This window comes from Arabidopsis lyrata, assembly GCF_000004255.2.
Source record: "Arabidopsis lyrata subsp. lyrata unplaced genomic scaffold ARALYscaffold_6, whole genome shotgun sequence".
Lineage (NCBI taxonomy): Eukaryota > Viridiplantae > Streptophyta > Magnoliopsida > Brassicales > Brassicaceae > Arabidopsis > Arabidopsis lyrata.
The window spans coordinates 625,291-648,198 of NW_003302550.1; the positions used below are offsets into that span (position 1 = coordinate 625,291).

Sequence of the window (22,908 nt, forward strand, 5' to 3'; positions counted from 1 at the left end):
AAGAAAGGTGAGGAAGATCGAGTGTATCGACTTTACAAGGCTCTATACGGCTTACGACAAGCTCCTAGAGCATGGAATGTAAAACTCGACCAAGTCTTAAGAGAGATGGGCTTCAACAAGTATATCAAGGAACCGACGGTATATCGGAAGAACGACAAGAAGGACGTCTTGATTGTGGCTATCTACGTGGATGATTTGTTTGTGACGGGAACCACACTTAAGGTCATCAACAAATTCAAAGAAGATATGTCAAAGAAATTCGAGATGTCGGACCTAGGGAAGTTAACGTATTATCTTGGCATAGAAGTGATTCAAGGAGTGGATGGGATAAAGATAAAGCAAGAAAGATACGCTCAAGGAATTCTTATTAATGCTAAGATGGAATCGTGTAACTTGACTCATACACCAATGCATCCAAGTCAAAAGATCAACAAGTTGGAAGAAGAACCAGAGATTGATGCAACCGAGTATAGACGAACCATTGGTTGTCTTAGGTACCTCCTACACACAAGACCGGATCTCTCCTTTGCTGTTGGAGTTCTAAGCCGGTATATGCAAAGTCCAAGAAATTCTCATGGGATTGCGGTCAAGCATATATTAAGGTATGTAAGAGGAACAACAAACTTTGGTTTGTTTTTCAAGAGAGACGGGTCAAGGAGAATCACCGGATATAGTGATAGTAGTCACAATGTTGATATTGACGACGGAAGAAGCACCGCGGGACACGTTTTCTATTTTGGTTCATCACCGATTACTTGGACATCACAAAAGCAACCTAAGGTCGCATTGTCCTCATGCGAAGCGGAATCATGGCAGCTACGGAAGCCGCGAAACAAGCTATATGGCTTAAAGAATTGTTGAGTGAGATACTAAGCGTTGAAGGCGAGAAGGTCTTACTAAGGATTGACAATAAATCGGCTATAGCTTTGACCAAGAATCCGGTGTTTCATGGGAGAAGTAAGCACATACTTTCGAAGTATCATTTTATTCGGGAATGTGTGGAAGACGGACAAATCGAAGTTGAGCATGTACCCGGAGAGGTCCAAAAGGCGGACATTCTTACCAAGCCATTAGGAAGATTCAAGTTCAAGGAAATGCGGGACCTAATCGGTGTTGAAGAGATCAAGACTCCCAAAATTCAAGTTGGAATTAAGGGGGAGAATGTTGGATAATTCAAGACTTAAAGAAGAAGTTATCTCTTAGAAGAAGAAGCTTCTAGAGATAAGTAAGGATATTCACAAATATGTTTTAGATAATGATAAAGTATCTAGATAGAGTTTGTGTTTAACCAAATCCAAATAGACTTGGGAGATGTCCAAGTTCTATATAAATACAAGGGTTCATGGAGAGATGTTCCATGAGACTTAGAGAGAAGAGATTTAGTTTTGTGAGAGTTTCTAAATCTAATAAAGAAGTGTTGTTCTTTATATTCTAAGTTCTAGCAATCATAACTTTGATTTTATTTGTTTCTCAAAGTTAGTATAGTTTCGGTGTTGGACTATAAAATAAGCATGTCCATACGAGCTCATGCTATTGCCAGCATGGGCTTTTCTGACTAACACATCACTAGTTTAAAACTAGAACTTAGAAGAATGTAAATACATTACAACGAGTTTAGAATCAACTGATTATTTTGAACATTTTTGTATGTTGATTGTTGAACCCAAAAATGGCGGAAAAAAAAAAGATTGTTGAACCCAATTTTTAACAGGAAAGAAATAAAAAGCTTACAAAACAGAATGATGTGGTCCAAAAAGGATAAAGTGTTTTGTCTCTCGAGGTACATTGGACGAAGCATATGGTCTTTGTCCATACCAGTTTCTTTTCTCCTTTTCTCAATTTCGAGCTCCTACGGTAATGGTACTCTACATTATAAGTATATATTCTATGTTTCTTGGTTTACAAAAAAAAAAAAAAAAAAAAAATCTCTGTTTCTTTATTTTCAGATAATTTTCTTCATGTGTTTATTATTCAATGTAGATGACATTATTGCGAAAAACCTAATTTAAACCTGAAATTTCAAGTCGATAACCAAAACTTCATACAAACCAGATACTGTTTTCTAAATAAATCTTGATTTTCCTAAATTAAACTATAAATATGATAGTTATTGTCTTATTGATGCAACCATCAACATTATTAGACCAGACGATTTGGTTTGTCCATTTACATTGGAGCCAGTATTATTACTATGTTTCAATACTATTGAATAAAGTAAAATTGTAAATGATAGTCAAAATGGTTTCGTGGTGTAGTTGGTTATCACGTCAGTCTAACACACTGAAGGTCTCCGGTTCGAACCCGGGCGAAGCCAATATCTTTCATTTTTAATAATAGTTTCGAGTTTTGATTAATTACCAAAATAAAATAAATCAAGTCTTCACTCTCCAAAAAGTATGTACAACACATCATTTTTTCTTTCTTCATTAGCTACATCTTTTGTTCCTTAGTTTACTCAACCAAATCTCTCTCTCTCTCTCCCTTTGAGTCTCAAAACTTCAATGGCTCACCAGGTATACTCTTAATCCTTTCTTTCTTTCTTTTCTCTCTCGTTCTTTAACACAATAGCCTTATATACATACACACGCATACATATAGATATGTATACACCATGTGTAATGGATGTGATTGTGTAGGAGGAAGGATGGCCATTGGGTCTGAGGCCAGTAAATGCAAGAATCGGAGGACTCACAAGAGGAGCTCATCATCATGAACAAGTCTCGGCTGGTTCAATCTCCTTCACCTCTCTCTTGTCTCCTTCTCCCTCATCTCACTCTTCCTCCGATCTTGATTCTCAGGTCAGATATACATATACACTTATCTACTTATAATATAAATATATATGCGTACACACATACCACATTTCATAGATAGACTATATAATATATAGTAAACTATTCACGGGTCTTGGTAGATTCTTTTCTTGGTTGAATCCTTACACATCCCTCCACAATTTCATATTTTAATTTGTTCCCATATTCGGATAGATCAATGAATTATTTTAATAATATCAATCATATTTTTTGCTTGATAAAATAGTTTATTTCAGTTTTATCTTTGTTTTTCGTTTTCTTGCATATTAATTGATGAGCCGTTTGAAACTGTCTACGGTTCTTTTTTCTTCTCATGGAAATTTAGAAGGAAGACAATGATTCTACTTTGACTACTAGTTAGGATCTATTGAATTCACATTCTCTTTCAGTTTTTTTTTTTTTTTTTTTTTTTTTTTTTTTTCGCCTCACATTCTCTTTCAGTTTATTAAAATGAAATTACTAAAATAGTATTGTTGTTGTTGGTTGAGATGACTTCAGAGCGAACGTGACCCAATTGTATGCACTTTAAAGCTGTGATGGTTTTGTCTGAAAAGGGCACGTTTGTCGGAAATTGTTGATTCTCAAAATAAAGTTATACTAGTAGAAAGTAATAATCAAAGCAATTTCTCGAATATATTGGCACCTTTTGTCTTTTGATCACACAATATTAAAAAGTGAAATCATTGACAATTTTACCTATAATACAAAGAGAATAATTGTGATTACACGCAATTTTTTTTCCATTCACGCAAAATTTGAAATATATTGTGTTCAGTTTTCTGTCATTCAGCCAATTTTCTGATTAGAAAGTTTAACAAATAAATTATGTTTTAAACCTAAGGATTTCGGCATTTTACTCTAAATATTTGGTTCTACAACAGATTTTTGTTTATACTTAATTTTCTCTTTTTGGTCACCATTCACCATCACAATTCAAATATTGACCTCTTTTGTGAAGCAAACATCGCAACAACTTTGAGATTTATGCTGTCCCAAAGTTTTGGTTTTTTAAGCCCGTATATATACACACTAAATAAAGCATGTTACACATCTATTTTTTGTCAGTCGATGGAATCATTTTTCCGCGATAGGAGCTACACCCTAGGAAATCTAATCGGGATATCAAGCTTTCTTGAACTTTCAAGAAGATCAAACCGAACAAGGAATGATCAAAGTACTGCTAGAAACCATCAACACCAGAAGAATCTCAAAACTTACTACAAGCCATGGATTTTCTCTATATGTTCAAAGCTAAGCACAAATGCCACTGTCATTTCCCACAACAGGATTATAAACGAAGACAATGATGGTCGTAACAATGTGCAGTCTCTTGGACACTTCCTCATGGTGGAGAGACGAGCCGTCGGATCAACCATACGGTCCACACCGACTATGTGAATGTCCGAAAGTTAATAGCCAATTGTGCCTTAAAAGTTAAAAAAGATAATGCGATGTGTAATATGATTTCCTAATGGTCTGACGCAACAGATTCTGATTGTACTATTATTTTGTAATTGAGTTTCAAATGTTCAAAAACATTTTTCTTTGCATGATGAGTTGCATCAATATATCATTATTGGGCATTGTTGAAAGAGAGAAACTTTCGTATCTAAAAAGGCCCAATAAAAATAGAAACAATTCCTTATAATTAACAAACTATTTCGTCTGGGCCCAATGGTAGGTAGGGGTATAATTGGAAATATAGAAAGAAGCTCTTGCAAATTACTAAACCCTAATTCCTTTATTTTGGAGAAGACTATAAAAACCGATTTCTCTCACATTCCTCTTCTCTTTCGACTTCCCTGGCGGCGCATTCAGAGATTCAAACTCAGGTGAGTGATCATCAGATCTCTTCGCTTTATCGATTTCATACTTAGTCTCTTTCGATTAGTGTGAAAGTTGTGGAATCGACAAATCTTAACGAGTTACTACTAGAGTACATCGCGATTTGCTTATGAATCCGTTTTGAGAAATTGAATCGTTCGTCCGTAGAATCGATACTGGATTTGAGCTGATGCTATTAGAGTATATATAGCTTTGGATTTTAAGAGAATATTGCAATTACAAGAGTAGATCTGAGACTTTCTTCTTCATCTTATTATTTTGTCATATTATTTGAATTTGCAGAGAAAATGGTGGCGACAGGCTTATTCGTGGGGCTAAACAAAGGACATGTTGTTACCAAACGCGAGCAACCTCCTCGCCCTAACAACAGAAAAGGGGTAATCTCTAATGTTTCTTAATCTTTAGCTCTTTTTTTCTTCTACTTAGTTCCATATTTTAACTTCTGTGATTGGTTAGATAGAATTCTAAGGTTCATAGTAGGAGATTAGGTCCAGATCATGAGCTTCTAAGGCTCCTTGCTTTATTCACTCTATTTATTGAGTCTAATAGGAAAACAAATCAATGGAATCGCTATTACTACATATTATTGAAATTATAGAAGGTTGTCTTCATGTCTTTATCACAGTATGTTGTTATTGTGTGTATGATTCTTAGTAGCCTTGTTGAAAATCTGATTTCACTATTGTACACTCTTTCTATTTGTTTTTGTTCATTTTGTGGTAATGTCTCTGTTTGAAGTCGAATGTTGTCTTTTCATTATGTCATTTGAGGGGTTTTCTGATATGAGTATTTTTTAACCAGAAAACAAGCAAAAGGACTCTTTTTATCAGGAGTCTCATCAAGGAAGTTGCGGGTCAAGCTCCCTATGAGAAGAGGATCACTGAGCTTTTGAAGGTTGGTAAAGACAAGAGAGCTCTTAAAGTTGCCAAGAGAAAGTTGGGAACTCACAAGAGAGCTAAGAGAAAGAGAGAGGAGATGTCTAGTGTTCTCCGCAAGATGAGGTCTCCTCTTTTTCTCTTATCAAACTAAACATCAATTATGCATCTAACTAAAAAGACTTTTCTCCTTCGTAATGAATTGCTTTTCTACTTGCTGATTCCGCTTGGTTTTTGTTTCTTTGCAGGTCTGGTGGTGGTGGTGCATCCGAGAAGAAGAAGTGATGCAGTGACTCTGGTTCAGCGCTCTGTTTCTTCGAAAAACCAGTTTTCTGTTTTTAGTACTTTGCCTTATGTTTCCGTTGGATATTTTGTAGCAGAGATTATTAAATGTTGAAACGAAACCATTATGACTTATGAGCAACTTGTCTACCGGTGTGGCTACGTCTGGTCCTACTTGGAGATTTCAAATATTCGTTACAATGATCATTTTGCTTAATCGATGTTGATGTGCTTGAAAGTTGAAAATGTTGGTGATCTTTCTAAGTAGTGAGTTAAGCATAATCGGTCCACAAAGTTATGATATTGTGATATATATATCTATATTAATATGTGATGATTTATTAAGCCTCGTGTGTTTTCTTAAGGGCCAAGCAACTTTTTATGGGCAGTCATCATCATCCGTCACAATCATATATTATCGCCCACCATGGCAGATCTTTTTTTTTTATGGGTAAAAAAATTAAAATATAGACTGATCTATAAGGTACGACGAAATTATCCTTATAACAAAAAAAAAGAAACATATGAACGTTTATGGATATGTGTTGGTACACATACGTGTGTTAAATGTGGTTCTAAGTGATTGGTCAAGTTAAAAAGGAAAGCAACTTGAGGTGCATGGCTTGTGTTATTAAAGGAAATCAAATTGTTGTACAAATTTGAAAATGATTGGTGCATGTACCAATCACATATATTAATCCATTGTGACGTCAAATATGTGAGAAATTGAACGTAAAAGTGGTGACTAACCTAAGGCCCCGCCTTGATTGTGGGCAACGATTGGGACAAGTGAACAAAAAGAAAAGAAAACTTCTTTTACCAGTAAACAGACAAAGATAAATATATGTGAATGATCTAAGTAAGGTAAGGAAGACAAATAAAAATCTAAGATGTATTATTGATTATTCATCTACATCCTAATTAATTCAGATACTCTAAGCTCTTAAATTCGGATAATTTGGAATTTTGGATCAAACTGTGCACAATAATTTTGGTTTGAGTCAGCGAAATGTTAGGCTGGCAAAACAATAAGGCTTGCAAACTTTATACTTCGAAGTTTAATCGCATTAATTACCTTGAAACTATATTTTGATTACAAAATCAATTAAAATTTATTGATTAATTTTATTTGACGAAATGAAGGACCTATCTAATAATTTAATTAGTATGTCAACACAAGAATAGTAATGTAATTAACTATATTTTGTTACTAATTGTTTATATCTATAATCATTAGATAAAAAAAAAAATGTATACATAGGAGCTAATTAGCTGGAGATTGTCAATGGTAATGATAAGTGTAGGCGTAGGAGTTGCATAACGTTGTTAAGGAAATCGTCGACAATTTTACTTAGCCATATCAAAAAGGTCCCAAACTGAGGGACCCTCATTGTTTTTTTTTCTAGGTTGGCCAAAATTTATAATGGGGGAATAACAGAAATAAAATTCTGGCAAAGACTAGCTAGAGAGAGGGCACACTAAAATGGAATTTTCATCTTAGTTAGAAAATTTCATAGGACAACTAAATATCCATCACATGTACTATAGATAGGTCATAGTCTGTAAATATTCACATAATTGGATATTTGAATCATGGTCGATACTACATTACTACTATTACGCAGAATAGCATACCGCAATGTGGAATTTTACCAATCTTACAGTATTATAAAATTATGGAAGAAAATACAATATATTTCATTGATTCTATATTTCTATCACTTCATTCCTACAACAACTATTCTTGCACAGACTTCGGTATGTTTTTATATTTACCAATTGGAGCCTTAAGTCCAAGTACCACAACACTACACTGCCACACTATTAATGAGTAAACGAGATCAGTCAAGCGAAGGAATTACTCTCAAAAAAGTAAAAGCTGCGAAGTTACTGTAAAGAGAGAATGATCTTCACAGAAAACTATACATGGAGGCATCTTTTAACAAAAATTATTTTTGCGGGTGCAAAAAATGTAATATATGATGCTATAATGTACATATCCGGCTTGGATTTTTGAGCCAAGAAGGTTCCATGCGCTAGACTTGTAGTGACAAGTAGTTTTCATTGTTAAATTTTGTGAGTACACATATTGTTCTTATACTAAATATTACTAGCACCAAACAACTTTAAACTTGTAAGACTCGCATATCATCTTTTTCCACGTGGCCTTAATATGTGATTCTTATTATCCTCAACAAATAGTTACCTATAATATCCCAATTTGGAAAAACATTATTCAGATTCTTGGTCCGCCTTCAAGGACTGGTTTGTACCAATTTTACTACCTATGTTATGACTATGAGTCATAGCCTATGACCGAATCTAAGACTTCGATACGAATAAAATATTTATGAAACTGAGTATACGACCATGAAGATAAAATGGAAATAATTCCAACCATTCGTTTTCTTATCCTATGATTGGCTGTACTAAGAACTTGTTGAATTTAAATACCGAGACATATATATACCCTCTCCTTACGGAATTGAAGCATTACATTTGCCAATATATTTTTTTCTTTGAATAACGTCAATATATAGACTTTCAACTAAAGAAAAATTAAGTTGTATACATTTACTGGAATTTAAATTAATAATTTAACAAAAAAATCTTTAATAAACAGTATAGGTATTTTAGATATTGAAAATGTAAATTTTTGTTAAAAATAAAAAAGTTGGTGATGTGTAAAAACAGAGAGTTTAGTTGTCAGTCACATGTTACCAAAAAAAAACAGAAGTACAGAGTTTGGGATTTTGTTTTGGGCTCAAATTCTCACGCGTGCATCGAAGCGCGTGTAATTTCAAGATCGAATCTCTCGGTTCTTGCGCGTGGGCTCCCACCTCCCTGACGCACCGTTACTTTTGTCGCCTAGTGGTCCGTGATGGTCACGAGCCTCTTGCTCTCTCCCAAGGCGCGTCGTTTTTCTTGCTCATTGTTCCGACATTGATTCGGTCGTCGTTTACTACGTTAGATTTTTCAGTCTCTTTCACTACAGTAATTATCTGAAATTCTTTGAAGAAATATTATATTTTATGTTAGTACAACTAATGGAGCTAATTATTTCAATAATGTTTTTGAAACCTTTATAACTAGAACTACACTAAATTAGGAAAATATTGAGTCGATTATGTTACGATAATGAATTCATGTTTTTATTGTTCGAATTTTCACAAATGATATTTGTAAAACGATTGAAGTCATATTACATTATTAATCACTCGTATATTTTTTAGCAACCAATTCAGTTAAATTCAATTGACGTCTTCGATAAAACGGTATACTTGAAGACTTTATAGGTTATATATTGTTTGGAACTTGGAAGTTTCCTTAATTCTAATTTTTATGTGCTAATTAAGAATTACACAAAGATAGCCTGTATTATATACAACTTATCGATGTTATCCAGTGTTTTTTTTTTTTTTTTCATTTACTCCAAAATTAGTCTTCTAGTTGATAAAGCACCATTCCTCAAAAATCGTTGTTGACAAAATAAAATAAAACTAATACTAATATATTATCTGTCTAGATGTGTATCTATATGTTAGTCAATACTTATTTTCCTTATTAATTTAACTACGGTACTAAACTAATAGCAATATATATTTCATACTTTGACACACATAACACATTATAATAATTTATCATTACATTTGTTATCCTTTCGATATATAAGATGATTATATTTTTAGTCGACAAATCTTGTTTTGTCGTTTTCGAAACCGATTTGCATTATCGACGATCATGCTCATGCATGCATTGCGCAAAACTAATCTTATGGTATATAGCGGCCTAGCGGGTTGGTCTCCAGTCTCCGCTACACACATATACGTATATTTATAATGAACTTTATTGAGAAATATTATTTTATAGTAGATGGTCTAAATAGTGAATAAAAATAAATGAATTAGGCAGCAAGACAATATTTATCGGGAGTCACGAAGAACGTTCCTTTGCAGAGCATAACGAAATCATTGTCCCTTAATTAATTACTTCAAGTAATCTGTTCTGCACCATATCATTATAAATCACAATGAGTCTATGATTGATGCAATAACAGCAAGGTAATATACCATTACAATCATTCTAAATTAATCACTATCACATAGTAATACTCCCTTTATTCATAGAAAATTGATTTTCTAGAAATTTCACATATTTTAAAAAATAATCATTTGATAATTATTTGTTTTTATTAAACATGTTTTAATAAACTATGAACTATAGTAATATGAAACAGTTAATTATTTTTAATCATTACGTCTTGAAATCTACGATTTATTAATATCAATTAATTAAAAATAAAGAAAAAATCTAGAAAATCAATCTTTGTGGAAAAAACCTAAAACACTAATACATCAAACTTGAAGGAACAGAGGAAATATATATTAATATATATATATATACACACGTTTTCCTATTAATTTTTGTTTTACCACAAAACATTTATTCAAATATAATCGTAGCAGATATATAAATCATCACATGTTTTCAAAATTCTGGTATATATATATATATATTATATATATATATATATATGTCATGAATATAATTGTTACAAAATCATATGTGATGATTAATGATATGTGGAACAAAATATTAACAAAGTCACAATAATTGAATTTCATTGTTGTAGTAATGCGTGTTAAATTGAAATTTTAGTTCAAAATACCTACGAATTCGAGTATACGTAGTTTAGTTAGATGTTCAAATTAATAGCTAGCTTGTAGATAAAGTCTCAAATAGATTCTTCTTTGCTTTACATCAAAATCATCAAAAAGTCTAATTAAAGTATTCCGTAAAAGACTCTATAATTTTAAAAATGGAATAATCAGAAAACTATGCAATTTGAACCGATTACATAAACTATAGTTTTGATTTGTTTATGAGATACTAGACTCAAAAGCTCTCCACAATATTTGGTAATGACATATAGTTCATATCATATGCTAAAAAGAAACATAAAATACTTACAAGTCACATGTACGTAGTAGAATCGAGTCTTTAGGTGAATAATCAGAAAACTGTAATTTTCTTTTTAATATCATAAATTATAATAGATAATTTTGTGACAGACATTAAAAGTCGCCAACTTAAAATTCCATTTTAGTTTTGAGACATTTTAATTCTAAGTGTTAAAATGTGTCATACTTTTTCATGGTTATACTTAAAATATTCTCTCTCAACTCCAACAAAAATATGCATTCTTAATATTATGCCTTCTCGTAGCTAGTGATATGGATCATGATTATAGGCTTATAGCTGCTGCGACAGAAATACTTTGATTTATGTGCTGCAATCTAAGTTGGTTAGAGATTTCGATAAACAAAAAAAGCAACAGGAGGATATGTATATATAACCTCATTCAATATTTTGAATAAATAAAAATATGTTATATAATAGAACACATTACACGCATGTATGATCATCATACCGTCATACTAAAAAATGAAAAATAAATTTGCAATAGAAAAAACCCTAATTTTAAACCTAAAACACCAACCAAGATATCCAAACATAAAAAAAAAAAAAAAACCAAAACTAGTAACGAAAATGTAATAGAAAAAACAAAAACCTAGTATATAGATCGATCGATGTACTAACTTCAAACTAAGTACATAAGATCATACCACACCCAATAAGAAATTAATAAAAGCATCATCATCATCACATATAGATTCCTTAGAGAGATGATTGATTAGATATTGCTAGTAGAAGAAGAACTGAAATTATTAGAGACGTCACTCCACGAACTTGTTGCGGCTGCGGTGGATGCTGCAGCAGCGCCATGAATATTCCAGAGCTGTTGTTCGTTTCCAAAAAGTTGTCGAGATAAGTTGAGCTGATTGTTACTATCTTCCATTTTCACTGAAGCTAATTGCGACGCGGTGGCTGTAACCATAGCTGACGAAGCAGAAGAAGAGGAAATAAGGTTATGGAAAATGTTCTTAGGTCGGTACTGACCCGACCCGGTAACTAATCCGTAACCCGGATTCTGCTGCTCCATTTGATGATCAAACGGGTCTAAACCACCTAAAGGAAGTTGGTTTGTTGCCGGGAATCTCCACTGGTCAAAACCGGTCAAAAGAGCCGCCGCTCCTCCGCTGCTTCCACCGCCTATATGATAAGAAGGAGCTGAAACGGCACCGTATTGTAAGGTGAAGTTGTCAGTGAAGTCTATAGGAGGCATGAGCTTGAGAGGAGGCAAAGATGATCCAAGTCCAAGTATGTTGTTGTTGTTATTGTTGTTGTTATGATCATGTCCGGGGATTAATCCTGCGTTGTAAGAAGACAGCAACGAGCTCAGAGAAGATGAAGAAGACGGTGGTCCCATCTGATTGTTAGCCATGGCTCGGTGGTGGTATTGGTCGTTGCTCGTGGCGCTGTCTTGTGACTTGCTGTTACCGCTACTGGTGCTACCGCCACCTCCACCTCCACCGCTGCTGTTTTTGGTTCTTTTGTTTCTACGGCAACCGCCACCGACGGGAACGCTCCTTAGAGCACCGCCACGTGTCCAGTAACGACGGCATGCTTTGCAGAAGTGGCGAGGTTGAGTGAGACTGTAGTTGTTGAAGTAACAGAATTTGGTGTTGGTTGAGTCACATCTTGGACACTTCAAGGCTGTTTCAGGCAGTGGTATGTTGGCTAGCCTTGCCCTTTCCGCCATCGAACCTGGACGGATTAACACGCCAGGTCCACCGGGACCACTGCCTCCACCGTTACCGTTGTTGTGGTGAAGCTGCGGAGGCGTTTGTTGCGGTTGCGGTTGCGGTGGGAGGGGGTGGTGAGGAAGAAACTGCTGGTTGATGTTGTTGTTTCCCGTGAATCCAACGGTGGTTGTGATTGGTTGATGCTAAAGAGAGGAAGAAATGATTCAAAAACAACACAAAAAGTTATTAAAATTTGTGAAAAATTAATAAAGAAGGAAAGAAAGAATTAATTTTATGAGTATATTCAAATTCAACCACAGATATACAAAGATTAAAAGTGACAAAAGGAACAAGAATATTATTATCCTCTTTTCTTGTTTGTTTAATCTCTCTTTATGTTTTTTCTTCTTTAAATTGGTCTTGAGTACTCTCATAAATTATAAAACCAAGAAACCCAAAAAAAAAACCATTAAGAAAAAAAAGAAGTGAAAATCGGATCATGAACTTACTTGTTGTTGCCAGTTTGATGAATGATCAGGATAAGTAGGAAATGAAGTAAAAACCATCTTCGATCTTTCTTCTTTGATGATATCTTCTCTCTTTAGTTTTTTTTTTTTGTTTTGTTTTGTTTTTGAGCAAATAAAGGAACTAAAGTTGTTTTTTTTTTGGTGAAGGCTTATATGAAGAAGTGGAGAATCACATCAATAAAAACAAAGGGAAGAGCTTTAGAGAGAGAAAAGAAGAGGAGATGAGAGCTTGGAGAAAGATAGAGAGAGAAGGCAAAGGTAAAGGAAGAACCTTTATTCATATATATACATACCCACACATATACATATATATATATATATATGGAATATGTTTGAATATTATATTAAATATTTATTGATGAGTAAAATATGATTTGAGTGTGTCCACAGTGTTATTGCGAGGCTCTTTTTGTTTTATATATTATATACATATTTGCTTAGGGTTTTGGGAAGGTGGAGGAGAGTGAGTGTGTTCAATTGCTTAACTCATAAGTTTCTTTCTGATTCTCTCTTTCTGGCAATACTGCTACTTCTGTACTGTATGTGCTAATTATATATATTGGAATTAAAGTACGTACTAATTAAGCTTGACTGGTCGTGTTTCAAAAATTAAAGTCGGTAAAATTCATGACAATTTTTATATATTTATTTTTGTGTACATAAAAAGATACCACTAATTAATAACGAAAATTATGTCAAACATTTTATTACCATGCAAAATATCAAATACAAAATAAACGGGGTTGGGTCTAGGTGATTGGTAGTATTCACGAAAAAAACTGCAATTGTAATATCTTAGTTCTTGTATAAGAAAATTAGAGCTGATATCTATTGCTAAATAAAATAGATGATGTTCTATATGTTTTTTTGCAGCTAAATTATGCTTTTAGTTATGTTTATTATTTACAGAAGAGAAAATTTGGTACATTTTTCTGTTTGAATTTTGGTACGTCTATATACCTCAACTTTAATTAATTGAGTAATTAAACACTTATATTAATTAATCAATAATTATTAATAAACACTTATAAAATAAAAAATCAAAGAGTGTCGGAAAACTCACCAAACGATCAGATTGTAATACTCAGCGACGATCTAATCGTGATTGAGTGGAATGATCACCAATTATTTTATCTACAGAATCAGCTACGATAAATTTGGGAATTCAATTATATATATATAGACGTAAATTATATCAAAATATCAATAATGAGCCAACAAATTTTGAAGCAAATGATACGATAAATCTTAACAAATGATCAAGAAACAAGGTTCTACTTCTTCAAGATCAATAATCACTTCATAAGATTTCGACTTCTTCAAATTCGATAATCATTTCATTTCAAAATACAAAGAAGATCGATCGATAAACAAGGTTCTACTTGTTTATGGGCCAACACTAATTACTAGTAATATATTATGAAATGATTAAATATATTAGAAAATGAGTAGATTAAGTTAATGAAAATATAATTATAAAATGTAAATAAAGTAAATTAATTAAAACAGTCCAACATTCTTCCAAATGTCCCCTACCAATTTCACTTTTCTTTCCCTCGAACCGCCGCGATGTCTCTTTTTTTTTAGTTCCCTTTTCCAACATATTTCTTGTTTTTTTTTTTTGCATGGCATTGAGAATTTTGAATTTTCGTAGTACACGCGCTATTTATTGGGCGCGTAAATTGAATCTAACTAGATCGCCTTCACTTATTTCGGTAACCGGACCTAACCGGAAACTAAAATCGTTAATTTTTACATACAGTACACCACATAGCCAGTCGATTCAGTTCGGCTAAGTTTGGTTTAAATCAATAATTTTAAATAAAAGTAAACCGCATCGGTTTCTGGCGAAATAATACATGAAGTTCCAATAAAAAGGAAAATTGGATAAACAAACATTTTTGTTGGCCTATGAATTGTCATTTTACAGTCTCTCCCAGTTGAACATTAAACCAGATGTATAATTTTATAGTATACCAATTAGATCATCACTTGCTCTTCTTCTTCTTTTTCTTCTTCTTGAAGAATTTGGGAATAGTATCTCGGTTCTCTTGGTCAGCGAGTATCAATGGATCCCGAGTTCCAGCAAACCGGGCCTGAGGTTCCAGAAGCAATGCAAGAACTGGAGGAAGAATGAGCAGAGCTATGTTGAGATTGGTGATGTGTAGATGAAGACGAAGAAACTCTGTTTTGTTGTTGCTTCTGTTCTTGCATTAGTTTCAAAATGTAAGCATCGTCATGCACCGAGAAAGGCGTGCTGCTCACAGCAAAGTCAAGGGGAAATAAAATGAGAAGATTTCATTCTCTGATTATTAAGAGATAACAAAATTGATTTTGATTTGAGAAAATGCTGTTTAGTACCTATTGAAGTCGAGGTGGACAAGTTGCATATCTTCAGAAATCTCGATTTCCACTACTGCGTGAGGATTTGTCTATAGAGTGATTTGAGATGGAGACAGATAAGGATATCGGAGACATGAGACAGAAACTAAGGAAGACAAGAGATTCAAAGTACCTCAAGTAGAATGAATGGTAAAGTAAATCCTTCTGCTGGGCCTTGAGTCTTCACAACCATCTCCTGATTTCTCGACATAAGACTCTCAAGACTTGAAACCTGAAGACGACAACATTTGAGAAAACATATAAACAAAACGTAGAAAGACCATTATCATTTCATTAAGACAACAGAAAATGATTAAAACACGAAGTAGATATGCGGTTACTACTAAATGCTAAATTCAAAGTAAACAGATGCTTACAGATTCTAGAATACATGCAAAATCAATAATTTTTATCGTCTCTAACAATGCAAAACAAGATCTTGAATTGTAAGAGTCTTGCATTTAGATTTCCATCAACATAAAAAAATGGAAGAGACTCACCTTTTCTCTCAACTCTTTAAGAAAAGCAGCCTTTTTTTGCACACTATTCATAACTTTATTTCGATCCATCTGCCAATACAAGTATCCGATATCCAAAAAGAATAGTAAAGAAGACGATCAAGAGAGCAATAAAACAGAAGAAAATCGAAAGGGCAAGCTTGGAAGTTGAACCTTGACTTCTTCCACATCCTTTTTGCATGTAATAGGAAGTCCTTTCCACCGGATTTCCTTTTTATCCCTAGCTATAATATCCAAGGCCATGAACACATTGAGTGCATCATAGACTCTCCGCCTTATGTTCTTCTCATTATACTAATTGAACATAAGAGAATGTTGTTATAACTTTTTATTTTTTTCAATAACTCAGACAGACAATATCAGCTTGCCATCTCGCCGTACCTCATTTTCATTCAAAGGCTTCTCTGTGTTTTGCTTGATTGTGGCAAAATCTGAAATGATCTCGTCCGCAACCTGGAATCACAAGAGCCACAGTCTCAAACATAGGTTTTCACATTTTCTCATACAATGCCGCTACATAAGGGCAAGGCTTCTTGAAGTGAGTACTTGTTTATATAAAGATCAATTCTAATGCATATTAGATTTGAAAACTTCAAGACCACAACAAATCTTTGGGCTAGATAAAAACAACTCATTGTTTACATCACAAATTCTTTAATGAAGAAGAGAGTTTTACCTCTTTGTATGTAGTTATCTTCTTGGCTTCCAACTTCTGACAAACTGAGAAAATCCACATGAATGTGAAGTTGATCAAAACCAATACAATACTAAATACTTTTAACTCAGCAATACACAATACTTAAAAGGTGCTTTTGCAGTAAAGGAAAGAGAGATATTCACTGACCCATCACACTGAATTGGCGAAGCCCACCTCCAGCAGTTCTTGATTGCCCTTTCTTCTCTGATCTTTTTACACCACAATACAGATCCAACACAGACATTTTAGCTCAAACTCAAAAACACCACAGACTCGTGGGTTGTGAGTACAATAATTAACAAAATATAGACTGACCCAATTTCAGAATCATCATCAACTATCAACTTCCTTCTCACTGGAGTTTTCTCCAAGCTCACAGAAGGATGTTGTCTCTGCTTCTCTGGAGTGGCAAACAAATCCATCTCCATACTCATACAAAAACGTTCTCCTTCTGTACACATTTTAACCATCATCAAAAGCTTTTAGTTGCTCATGAATCAAATCAATCGTTGACTAAAATCAACGGACACAGAATCTAAAAAAAACCCTCGATTGTTTATAATCTGTGCAGCTCCCATTTCAATTTTTACCATAAAGAACAAACAATCAGGAAAAAATTAAGAAATGGGTATCAATCAACCAGTGGATTAGATCTAGCGATGTGAAGAAACCCTAGCCGGCACAGAGATTAATAAGCTGTTCAAAAGACGTAATCAGGACTAAAGACGAACCAGTGATCCTCCAAAGGCGGAAAAAAACCCTAGAAAATTTTGGAGATTTCTAGGGTTTTGTTTTGTTCACAGAGATGCGAACAAGACAAATCGGAGGTGAAGAAATAAGTGAGAGAGTTCCCGCTATAAAAACAACTGTAACAAACGAAGAATTCTCAATAGCCCATCAAAGGCTCAACAAAACCACACAAACGCTCAAGCGTTACCCTCAACGGCGTCGTTTTGCTTTAGCGGGTCGTAATTATTTCTAACTTAGCCCATTGGGCCCATATGCTTAAAACCAACCAAACACGTATCTTTCTTTTATAATCATCGATGACTTTTCGTCTATAAGACATGGTCCGTATCACCACCTTGTAACTATAAAATAAAGACAAACTCCATATTTTTAATTTGTACTGCATATACTGTTTGTTTCTTTTTCTCCCAGGTATTGATTTCGGGTTCTCAAGGCTTCTTGAGGAATTGATCACATGTTCATGATCGGACTCTGATGAATCAAAACCGTTGAAACGAAGAAAGAGTAACGGGAATCCGAAACAAAAACTCTTGTGAAAGAGAAGATCCATCCAATGATCTATATTAATATTGAGTTTTATTATCAATATGAAAAAACAACAACCTTATTGACATGCAGGGAATTGGGAAAGAAGAGAGAACAGTAAGCTAATGTCGTAAATACATAATTCATTGTTTCTAGCAATTATTTGCTTGGACAAACGGTAGCCTGTGGGGAGTTTGTCTTTGCCAATTGTTTCCTTAAGATACGATACAAACGGTAGCGCTCCTCGAATGTGGGGGGGAGTATGTCTTGGTAGAGACGACCACTCAACTGCCAAAGGCAAATCATCATAGAGTGAGCTAAAGAGAGGAGAAAATAAAATTAGAAAAGAAAAAGAGAGAGAGAGAGAGAGATTTACTCACACAGGATCCTGGAGGAGCATAGCGACGCTTACGCTTAATGGGTTCCCCAAGTTTCAATTCAATTCCTGTAAGCAGGGAAAAAATAAAAAATATGGAGGCGAGATTCAACAGACCCAAAGGATAAACAAAGAACACGAAAATATCTAACCCCAGAATTCCTTCATTCTCCCGTCGAGGTTATAGAGATACTCGTCTCATATAAATACCTACCATAATGACCTAGCTCTAATTCGATAATTGAGTTGGGTTAAAAGCCCATCGTAACAGTAACCCAAACAAAGACACGCACGGTCCACTTGAATTTTTCTCTAATTTGTTGACATTTGGCATCTGAAATGTGGTATCTCTTTTTAACATATTTTTCCAATGTTTTTTAATCATTAAAATTATATTAAAAAAAAATCAAATTACTTTATGTTAAAGCAAATGATTTGAAAGTTTATTTAAATTAAAATAATATTTTACAGAGTAGTTTTAAACGTGTTAAAGAAATATATATTATCACTAAATCTATAAAAATAATTCTAATTATTACACATTGAAGCTTTATCATATAAATTTTTAAAATCATATACAAAGATGGGATAGATGCATAATTTATATGGTAAGCTTGAAAGCTTTAGTTTACTACTTTTAAAAATTAAGTAATGGCATACTTTCTCTGGTGTTATATATTTTAGCCCTTCTCACCTATATATAATTAATTTTGCTCCGTTACATACATGTTGGAATCGTTTTTTGAGACTGCATTTTGGTTATTGGTGGTGGATTGATGTTATTCAGATGAACCTGAGACCACTTCTGTGTTTGTTGGAGAGGTAACAAGGAAGACGGGGTTTATTCTTTAATTGATGAATTGCATTAACAAGTCGTTGAAATTCAAAATTTATTGTCGTATTGCTTAAGTTTGGATCTTCTCATTGTTGGATCGTATAACGTACAATTAGTAGACCCATTATTGTGCAGTCGTTAAAATATTCCTCTTTTTATTCAAAATTACAGTTTGTGGATCCATTACATTTCTTATGATTTAAATGTTTGTGACTTGTCAATTAATATAAATAGTAATGCGTTTTTCCCCTATTATCAGTATGAATTTAAATTACTAACAACTTAACAAGGTATTGCAAAACATCAGTTTTCAGATAAAACTAATGCTAAACCAATAGATATCAATCTATTAACAACATACAAGATAAATCCTAAATTGATTTATACTTGTTGGTGTCGGATCCCGCACCAGAAGTACGAGACCAACCAAAGATTGCCACGTAATCAGGATAATGGCCCATAAAGGATGAAGCCCATTGGACCCGCGAGCCGAAAGGATGGACGAAGTGGTTGTCACCATTTAGATAACCCGAAGTGACTGCACTATGACGCGAGTTCGGTGTAGAAGACACGGGTAAGTCGGTTCGAAGACATTTGGGCCAGAAGAGGCGAGGCCCGTGAAGATCAGAGTCAACTCAAATTCAAACGTTGAGCATTAAAGCCGAAGAATCAAAACGGACACATTTAAGAAGGAATAATTGTACTTAATTACTCATTTTAAATGTCGTTTAGCTATGTATAAATATAGAGGCCAGTGGCCATGTAAAGGGGGGACCATCTAAAAAAAAGAGAGAAATAATATAGCAATTTTCGTATCAATTTACAAGTTCTTACGTATTCATTTTTGTCCCTCAAGAATAATCTTTCCCATTTAACAAAATACTTGAGTGTGTGAATCCGACTTCCACATTTTGGCGCCGTCTGTGGGGATATCAGGATTCTTGAGTGGGCAGATTTCTTCTTTTCTACATTTCCGAGATAAGCGACAATGTCCGGAGGAGACGCCGTTGAAACATCATTGGCCGAAACCCTCAAAGCTATGCAGCAAACCATGTCGGACATATCACAAAAGTTCTCGGATGTGGAGAAGGCCGTCGATACGTTGCAAACATCCCAGGTATCTCTTAGTCAAAACGTCAATAATATACAAACTCGTGTTCGCTCTTTAAGTGCAGGAAACCCGGTGGGAACCCGAAGAGGGATATTCAACTCGCCAAGTTCCGCTGCACGAAATGAAACCAGCGGACAAACAACTCCCGGTGCTACAAATAATGTAGCTCAGACGTCGGAAGAAGAGACGCAGCTCGGGGATGAAGAACAATTTGCAGCTCAGTACGAGCAGGAGAACCTCGACCAGTTCGAGACCATGAAGAAGGTTAGCCAGGAATTAAAAGAAATGAAATCAAAATTTCATCAGGCTACAAGTTCGGAGCCAGACATTAATCGAGTCATTGAAGAAGCAAGGCGAACCCCTTTTATCCCGCGAATTGCAAGTTTGAGGATCAAAGATTCCCGGAAGCTCAAGTTGGACCCTTACAGCGGATTGGAGGATCCAAAAAGCTATCTTGCAGCCTTTCTGATCGCTGCAGGAAGAGTCGAGTTGGATGAAGCTGATGAAGATGCAGGCTATTGCAAGCTGTTTTCGGAGAATCTATGTGGCCAAGCTCTAATGTGGTTCACCCAATTAGAGCCGAGTTCGATCAGCAATTTCGACGAACTGTCAGCCGTGTTCTTAAAGCAATATTCTATCCTTATGGATAAAAGCGTTTCGGATGCCGATCTTTGGAACTTAACGCAAGGATCTAATGAGTCACTTCGAGTTTTCATCACCAAATTCAAAGGGGTGCTATCAAAACTCCCAAGAATCTCACAGCAATCAGCTTTATCTGCCCTACGAAAAGGATTGCGACATGATTCAAGGTTTAAAGAAGACTTAATACTTCATAAACCAGACACAATTCAGGATGCACTCTTCCGCGCAAACAATTGGATGGAGGTAGAAGACGAAAAAGAAAGTTTTGCCAAGCGGAATAAACAAGAAAAGCCGGCAATCACCGTCCCTACCAAGAAGTTCGAGCCTAAAGAGAGCAAAGGACCAAGGAAGTTTGGGTCGCAACCCTTCAACAATTCTGTCGGGAAGCAATTCCAAGGGAAAGGAAGATCAAACACTTGGGTCCGTGATGAAAGTCTATATTGCGACATTCATAAAGTAACCGGACATTTAACCAAGGATTGCAGCGTTCTTAAAAAGCACCTCGCAGAGCTTTGGGCTAGTGGTGATCTTTCTAAATTCGATATAAAAGATTTTGTGAAGGAGTACCACGAAGTAAAGGAAAACTCCAAAGATCAGGATTCCAAAAGACCAAGGTTATCCAACGAGGAAGAACCGAGAAGTTCTAAGGGGAAGATCAATGTGATTATAGGAGGATCCAGATTTTGCGGAGATTCAATAAGTTCAATCAAAAAGCATCGACGAAATGTCTCACTCAAAGCAAGCTTAAGCGAAGAAGTCGATTTTCAAGGTGCATCAATATCATTCGATGAAAAAGAAACACGGCATCTCGAAAAACCGCATGACGATGCTCTAGTCATTACTCTTGATGTCGCAAATTTCGAAGTATCAAGGATCCTTATAGATACAGGCAGTTCGGTCGACTTGATCTTTTTAAGTACTCTAGAAAAAATGGGAATCAGCCGAGGAGACATAGTAGGACCTCCATCTCCGTTAGTTGCATTCACAAGCGAGTCATCCATGTCTCTCGGAACAATCAAGCTCCCAGTCCTTGCCAAGAAGGTATCGAAAATCGTGGACTTCGTTGTCTTCGATAAGCCCGCTGCTTACAACATCATCCTCGGGACTCCCTGGATTTATCGAATGAAAGCAGTCCCCTCTACGTACCATCAATGTATCAAATTTCCAACATCAAATGGGGTGGAAACAATTCGGGGAGATCAAGAAGCTTCACGAACTTGTTACTTAGCTAGCCACCGTATGAAGATTCAATAGCAATTAGCGAAGCCCGCAAAAGAAGGACTAAAAACCAAATTTCCTAGTGGGCAGAAGAAAGAGGATGTGGTAGTCGAAGTGGCACTGGAAGAAGACAAGCCGGACCGGAAAATTAGAATTGGAGCAACCTTGACTGGCCAAATAAAAGAAGCTTTGATCGAACTCTTAAGGAAAAACAAAGCGTCGTTTGCATGGTCAGCAGCGGATATGCCGGGTATAAATCCGGGTATAATTTGTCATGAACTAAACGTAGATCCAAGCTTCAAACCGGTGAAACAAAAAAGAAGAAAGCTTGGGGTCGAGCGGGCAAAAATAGTAAACGACGAAGTGGATAAACTCTTGAAGATAGGGTCCATAAGAGAAGTGCAATATCCGGAGTGGGTAGCAAACACTGTCGTTGTCAAGAAAAAGAATGGGAAAGATAGGGTTTGCATCGACTTTACTGACCTAAATAAAGCGTGTCCCAAAGATAGTTTCCCTCTCCCGCATATAGATCGACTTGTAGAGTCCACCGCTGGAAATGAGCTGTTAACGTTCATGGACGCCTTCTCGGGTTATAATCAGATAATGATGAACCCCGAAGATCAAGAAAAGACGTCATTTATCACAGATAGAGGTATTTACTGTTACAAGGTAATGCCTTTTGGTTTGAAAAATGCAGGAGCAACTTACCAAACGGTTGGTGAACAAAATGTTTCACAATCACCTCGGGAAGACTATGGAAGTCTACATAGATGATATGTTGGTTAAATCGTTGAAGAAAGAAGATCATGTTAAGCATTTGGAGGACTGTCTCGATATTCTCATTAGATATCAGATGAAGCTGAAT

At 35.1% G+C, this 22,908-nt stretch overlaps 4 protein-coding genes and 1 non-coding gene across 6 annotated transcripts; 3 read left to right on the forward strand and 2 right to left on the reverse strand.

The window, feature by feature from the left end:
- Positions 1 to 2,240: 2,240 nt before the first annotated feature.
- On the forward strand, positions 2,241 to 2,314 carry TRNAV-AAC. The gene has a single exon. It is a non-coding gene; the product is annotated as a tRNA-Val (tRNA).
- Positions 2,315 to 2,400: 86 nt separating this feature from the next.
- On the forward strand, positions 2,401 to 4,396 carry LOC9307043 (uncharacterized protein At3g17950). The gene is made up of 3 exons (XM_021023138.1): positions 2,401 to 2,513; positions 2,637 to 2,798; positions 3,879 to 4,396. Exons 1-3 carry the CDS (start codon positions 2,502 to 2,504, stop codon positions 4,209 to 4,211), a joined length of 507 nt encoding a protein of 168 aa, XP_020878797.1. The 5' UTR covers positions 2,401 to 2,501; the 3' UTR covers positions 4,212 to 4,396.
- Positions 4,397 to 4,538: 142 nt separating this feature from the next.
- Positions 4,539 to 6,022, forward strand: LOC9307044 (60S ribosomal protein L36-3). The gene is made up of 4 exons (XM_002870928.2): positions 4,539 to 4,645; positions 4,941 to 5,035; positions 5,460 to 5,659; positions 5,782 to 6,022. Exons 2-4 carry the CDS (start codon positions 4,946 to 4,948, stop codon positions 5,816 to 5,818), a joined length of 327 nt encoding a protein of 108 aa, XP_002870974.1. The 5' UTR covers positions 4,539 to 4,645; positions 4,941 to 4,945; the 3' UTR covers positions 5,819 to 6,022.
- A 5,168-nt stretch (positions 6,023 to 11,190) lies between these two features.
- Positions 11,191 to 13,290, reverse strand: LOC9307045 (dof zinc finger protein DOF5.1). The gene is made up of 2 exons (XM_021023421.1): positions 12,972 to 13,290; positions 11,191 to 12,665 (listed from the first exon to the last, which is right to left on the reverse strand). The coding sequence occupies exons 1-2, from the start codon at positions 13,026 to 13,028 to the stop codon at positions 11,511 to 11,513; spliced, it is 1,212 nt and encodes a 403-aa protein (XP_020879080.1). The 5' UTR covers positions 13,029 to 13,290; the 3' UTR covers positions 11,191 to 11,510.
- Positions 13,291 to 14,791: 1,501 nt separating this feature from the next.
- LOC9309121 (transcription factor-like protein DPA) lies at positions 14,792 to 17,470 on the reverse strand. Of its 2 annotated transcripts, none has more exons than XM_021023651.1 (10): positions 17,318 to 17,470; positions 16,902 to 17,037; positions 16,734 to 16,795; positions 16,566 to 16,609; positions 16,271 to 16,342; positions 16,043 to 16,183; positions 15,872 to 15,940; positions 15,505 to 15,603; positions 15,351 to 15,421; positions 14,792 to 15,246 (listed from the first exon to the last, which is right to left on the reverse strand). In XM_021023651.1, the coding sequence occupies exons 2-10, from the start codon at positions 17,018 to 17,020 to the stop codon at positions 15,045 to 15,047; spliced, it is 879 nt and encodes a 292-aa protein (XP_020879310.1). In that variant the 5' UTR covers positions 17,021 to 17,037; positions 17,318 to 17,470; the 3' UTR covers positions 14,792 to 15,044. The 2 variants fall into 2 exon arrangements, with proteins under 2 accessions (XP_020879310.1, XP_020879311.1); XM_021023652.1 differs by having other exon boundaries at positions 17,227 to 17,470.
- Positions 17,471 to 22,908: the final 5,438 nt, after the last annotated feature.

Excerpts from the sequence above, each read along its gene's own strand:
- LOC9307043 (XM_021023138.1), top strand. Across the intron at positions 2,799-3,878 it reads CCTCCGATCTTGATTCTCAG|TCGATGGAATCATTTTTCCG; the intron begins GTCAGATATACA and ends ATTTTTTGTCAG.
- LOC9307044 (XM_002870928.2), top strand. The coding sequence starts at position 4,946 with ATGGTGGCGACAGGCTTATTCGTGGGGCTAAACAAAGGACATGTTGTT. Across the intron at positions 5,036-5,459 it reads GCCCTAACAACAGAAAAGGG|AAAACAAGCAAAAGGACTCT; the intron begins GTAATCTCTAAT and ends TTTTTTAACCAG. Across the intron at positions 5,660-5,781 it reads AGTGTTCTCCGCAAGATGAG|GTCTGGTGGTGGTGGTGCAT; the intron begins GTCTCCTCTTTT and ends GTTTCTTTGCAG.
- LOC9307045 (XM_021023421.1), bottom strand. The coding sequence starts at position 13,028 with ATGGTTTTTACTTCATTTCCTACTTATCCTGATCATTCATCAAACTGG. Across the intron at positions 12,666-12,971 it reads CATCAAACTGGCAACAACAA|CATCAACCAATCACAACCAC; the intron begins GTAAGTTCATGA and ends TCCTCTCTTTAG.
- LOC9309121 (XM_021023651.1), bottom strand. The coding sequence starts at position 17,020 with ATGAGTATGGAGATGGATTTGTTTGCCACTCCAGAGAAGCAGAGACAA. Across the intron at positions 15,941-16,042 it reads AGGATGTGGAAGAAGTCAAG|ATGGATCGAAATAAAGTTAT; the intron begins GTTCAACTTCCA and ends TTGTATTGGCAG. Across the intron at positions 15,247-15,350 it reads GTCCACCTCGACTTCAATAG|CACGCCTTTCTCGGTGCATG; the intron begins GTACTAAACAGC and ends TGCTGTGAGCAG.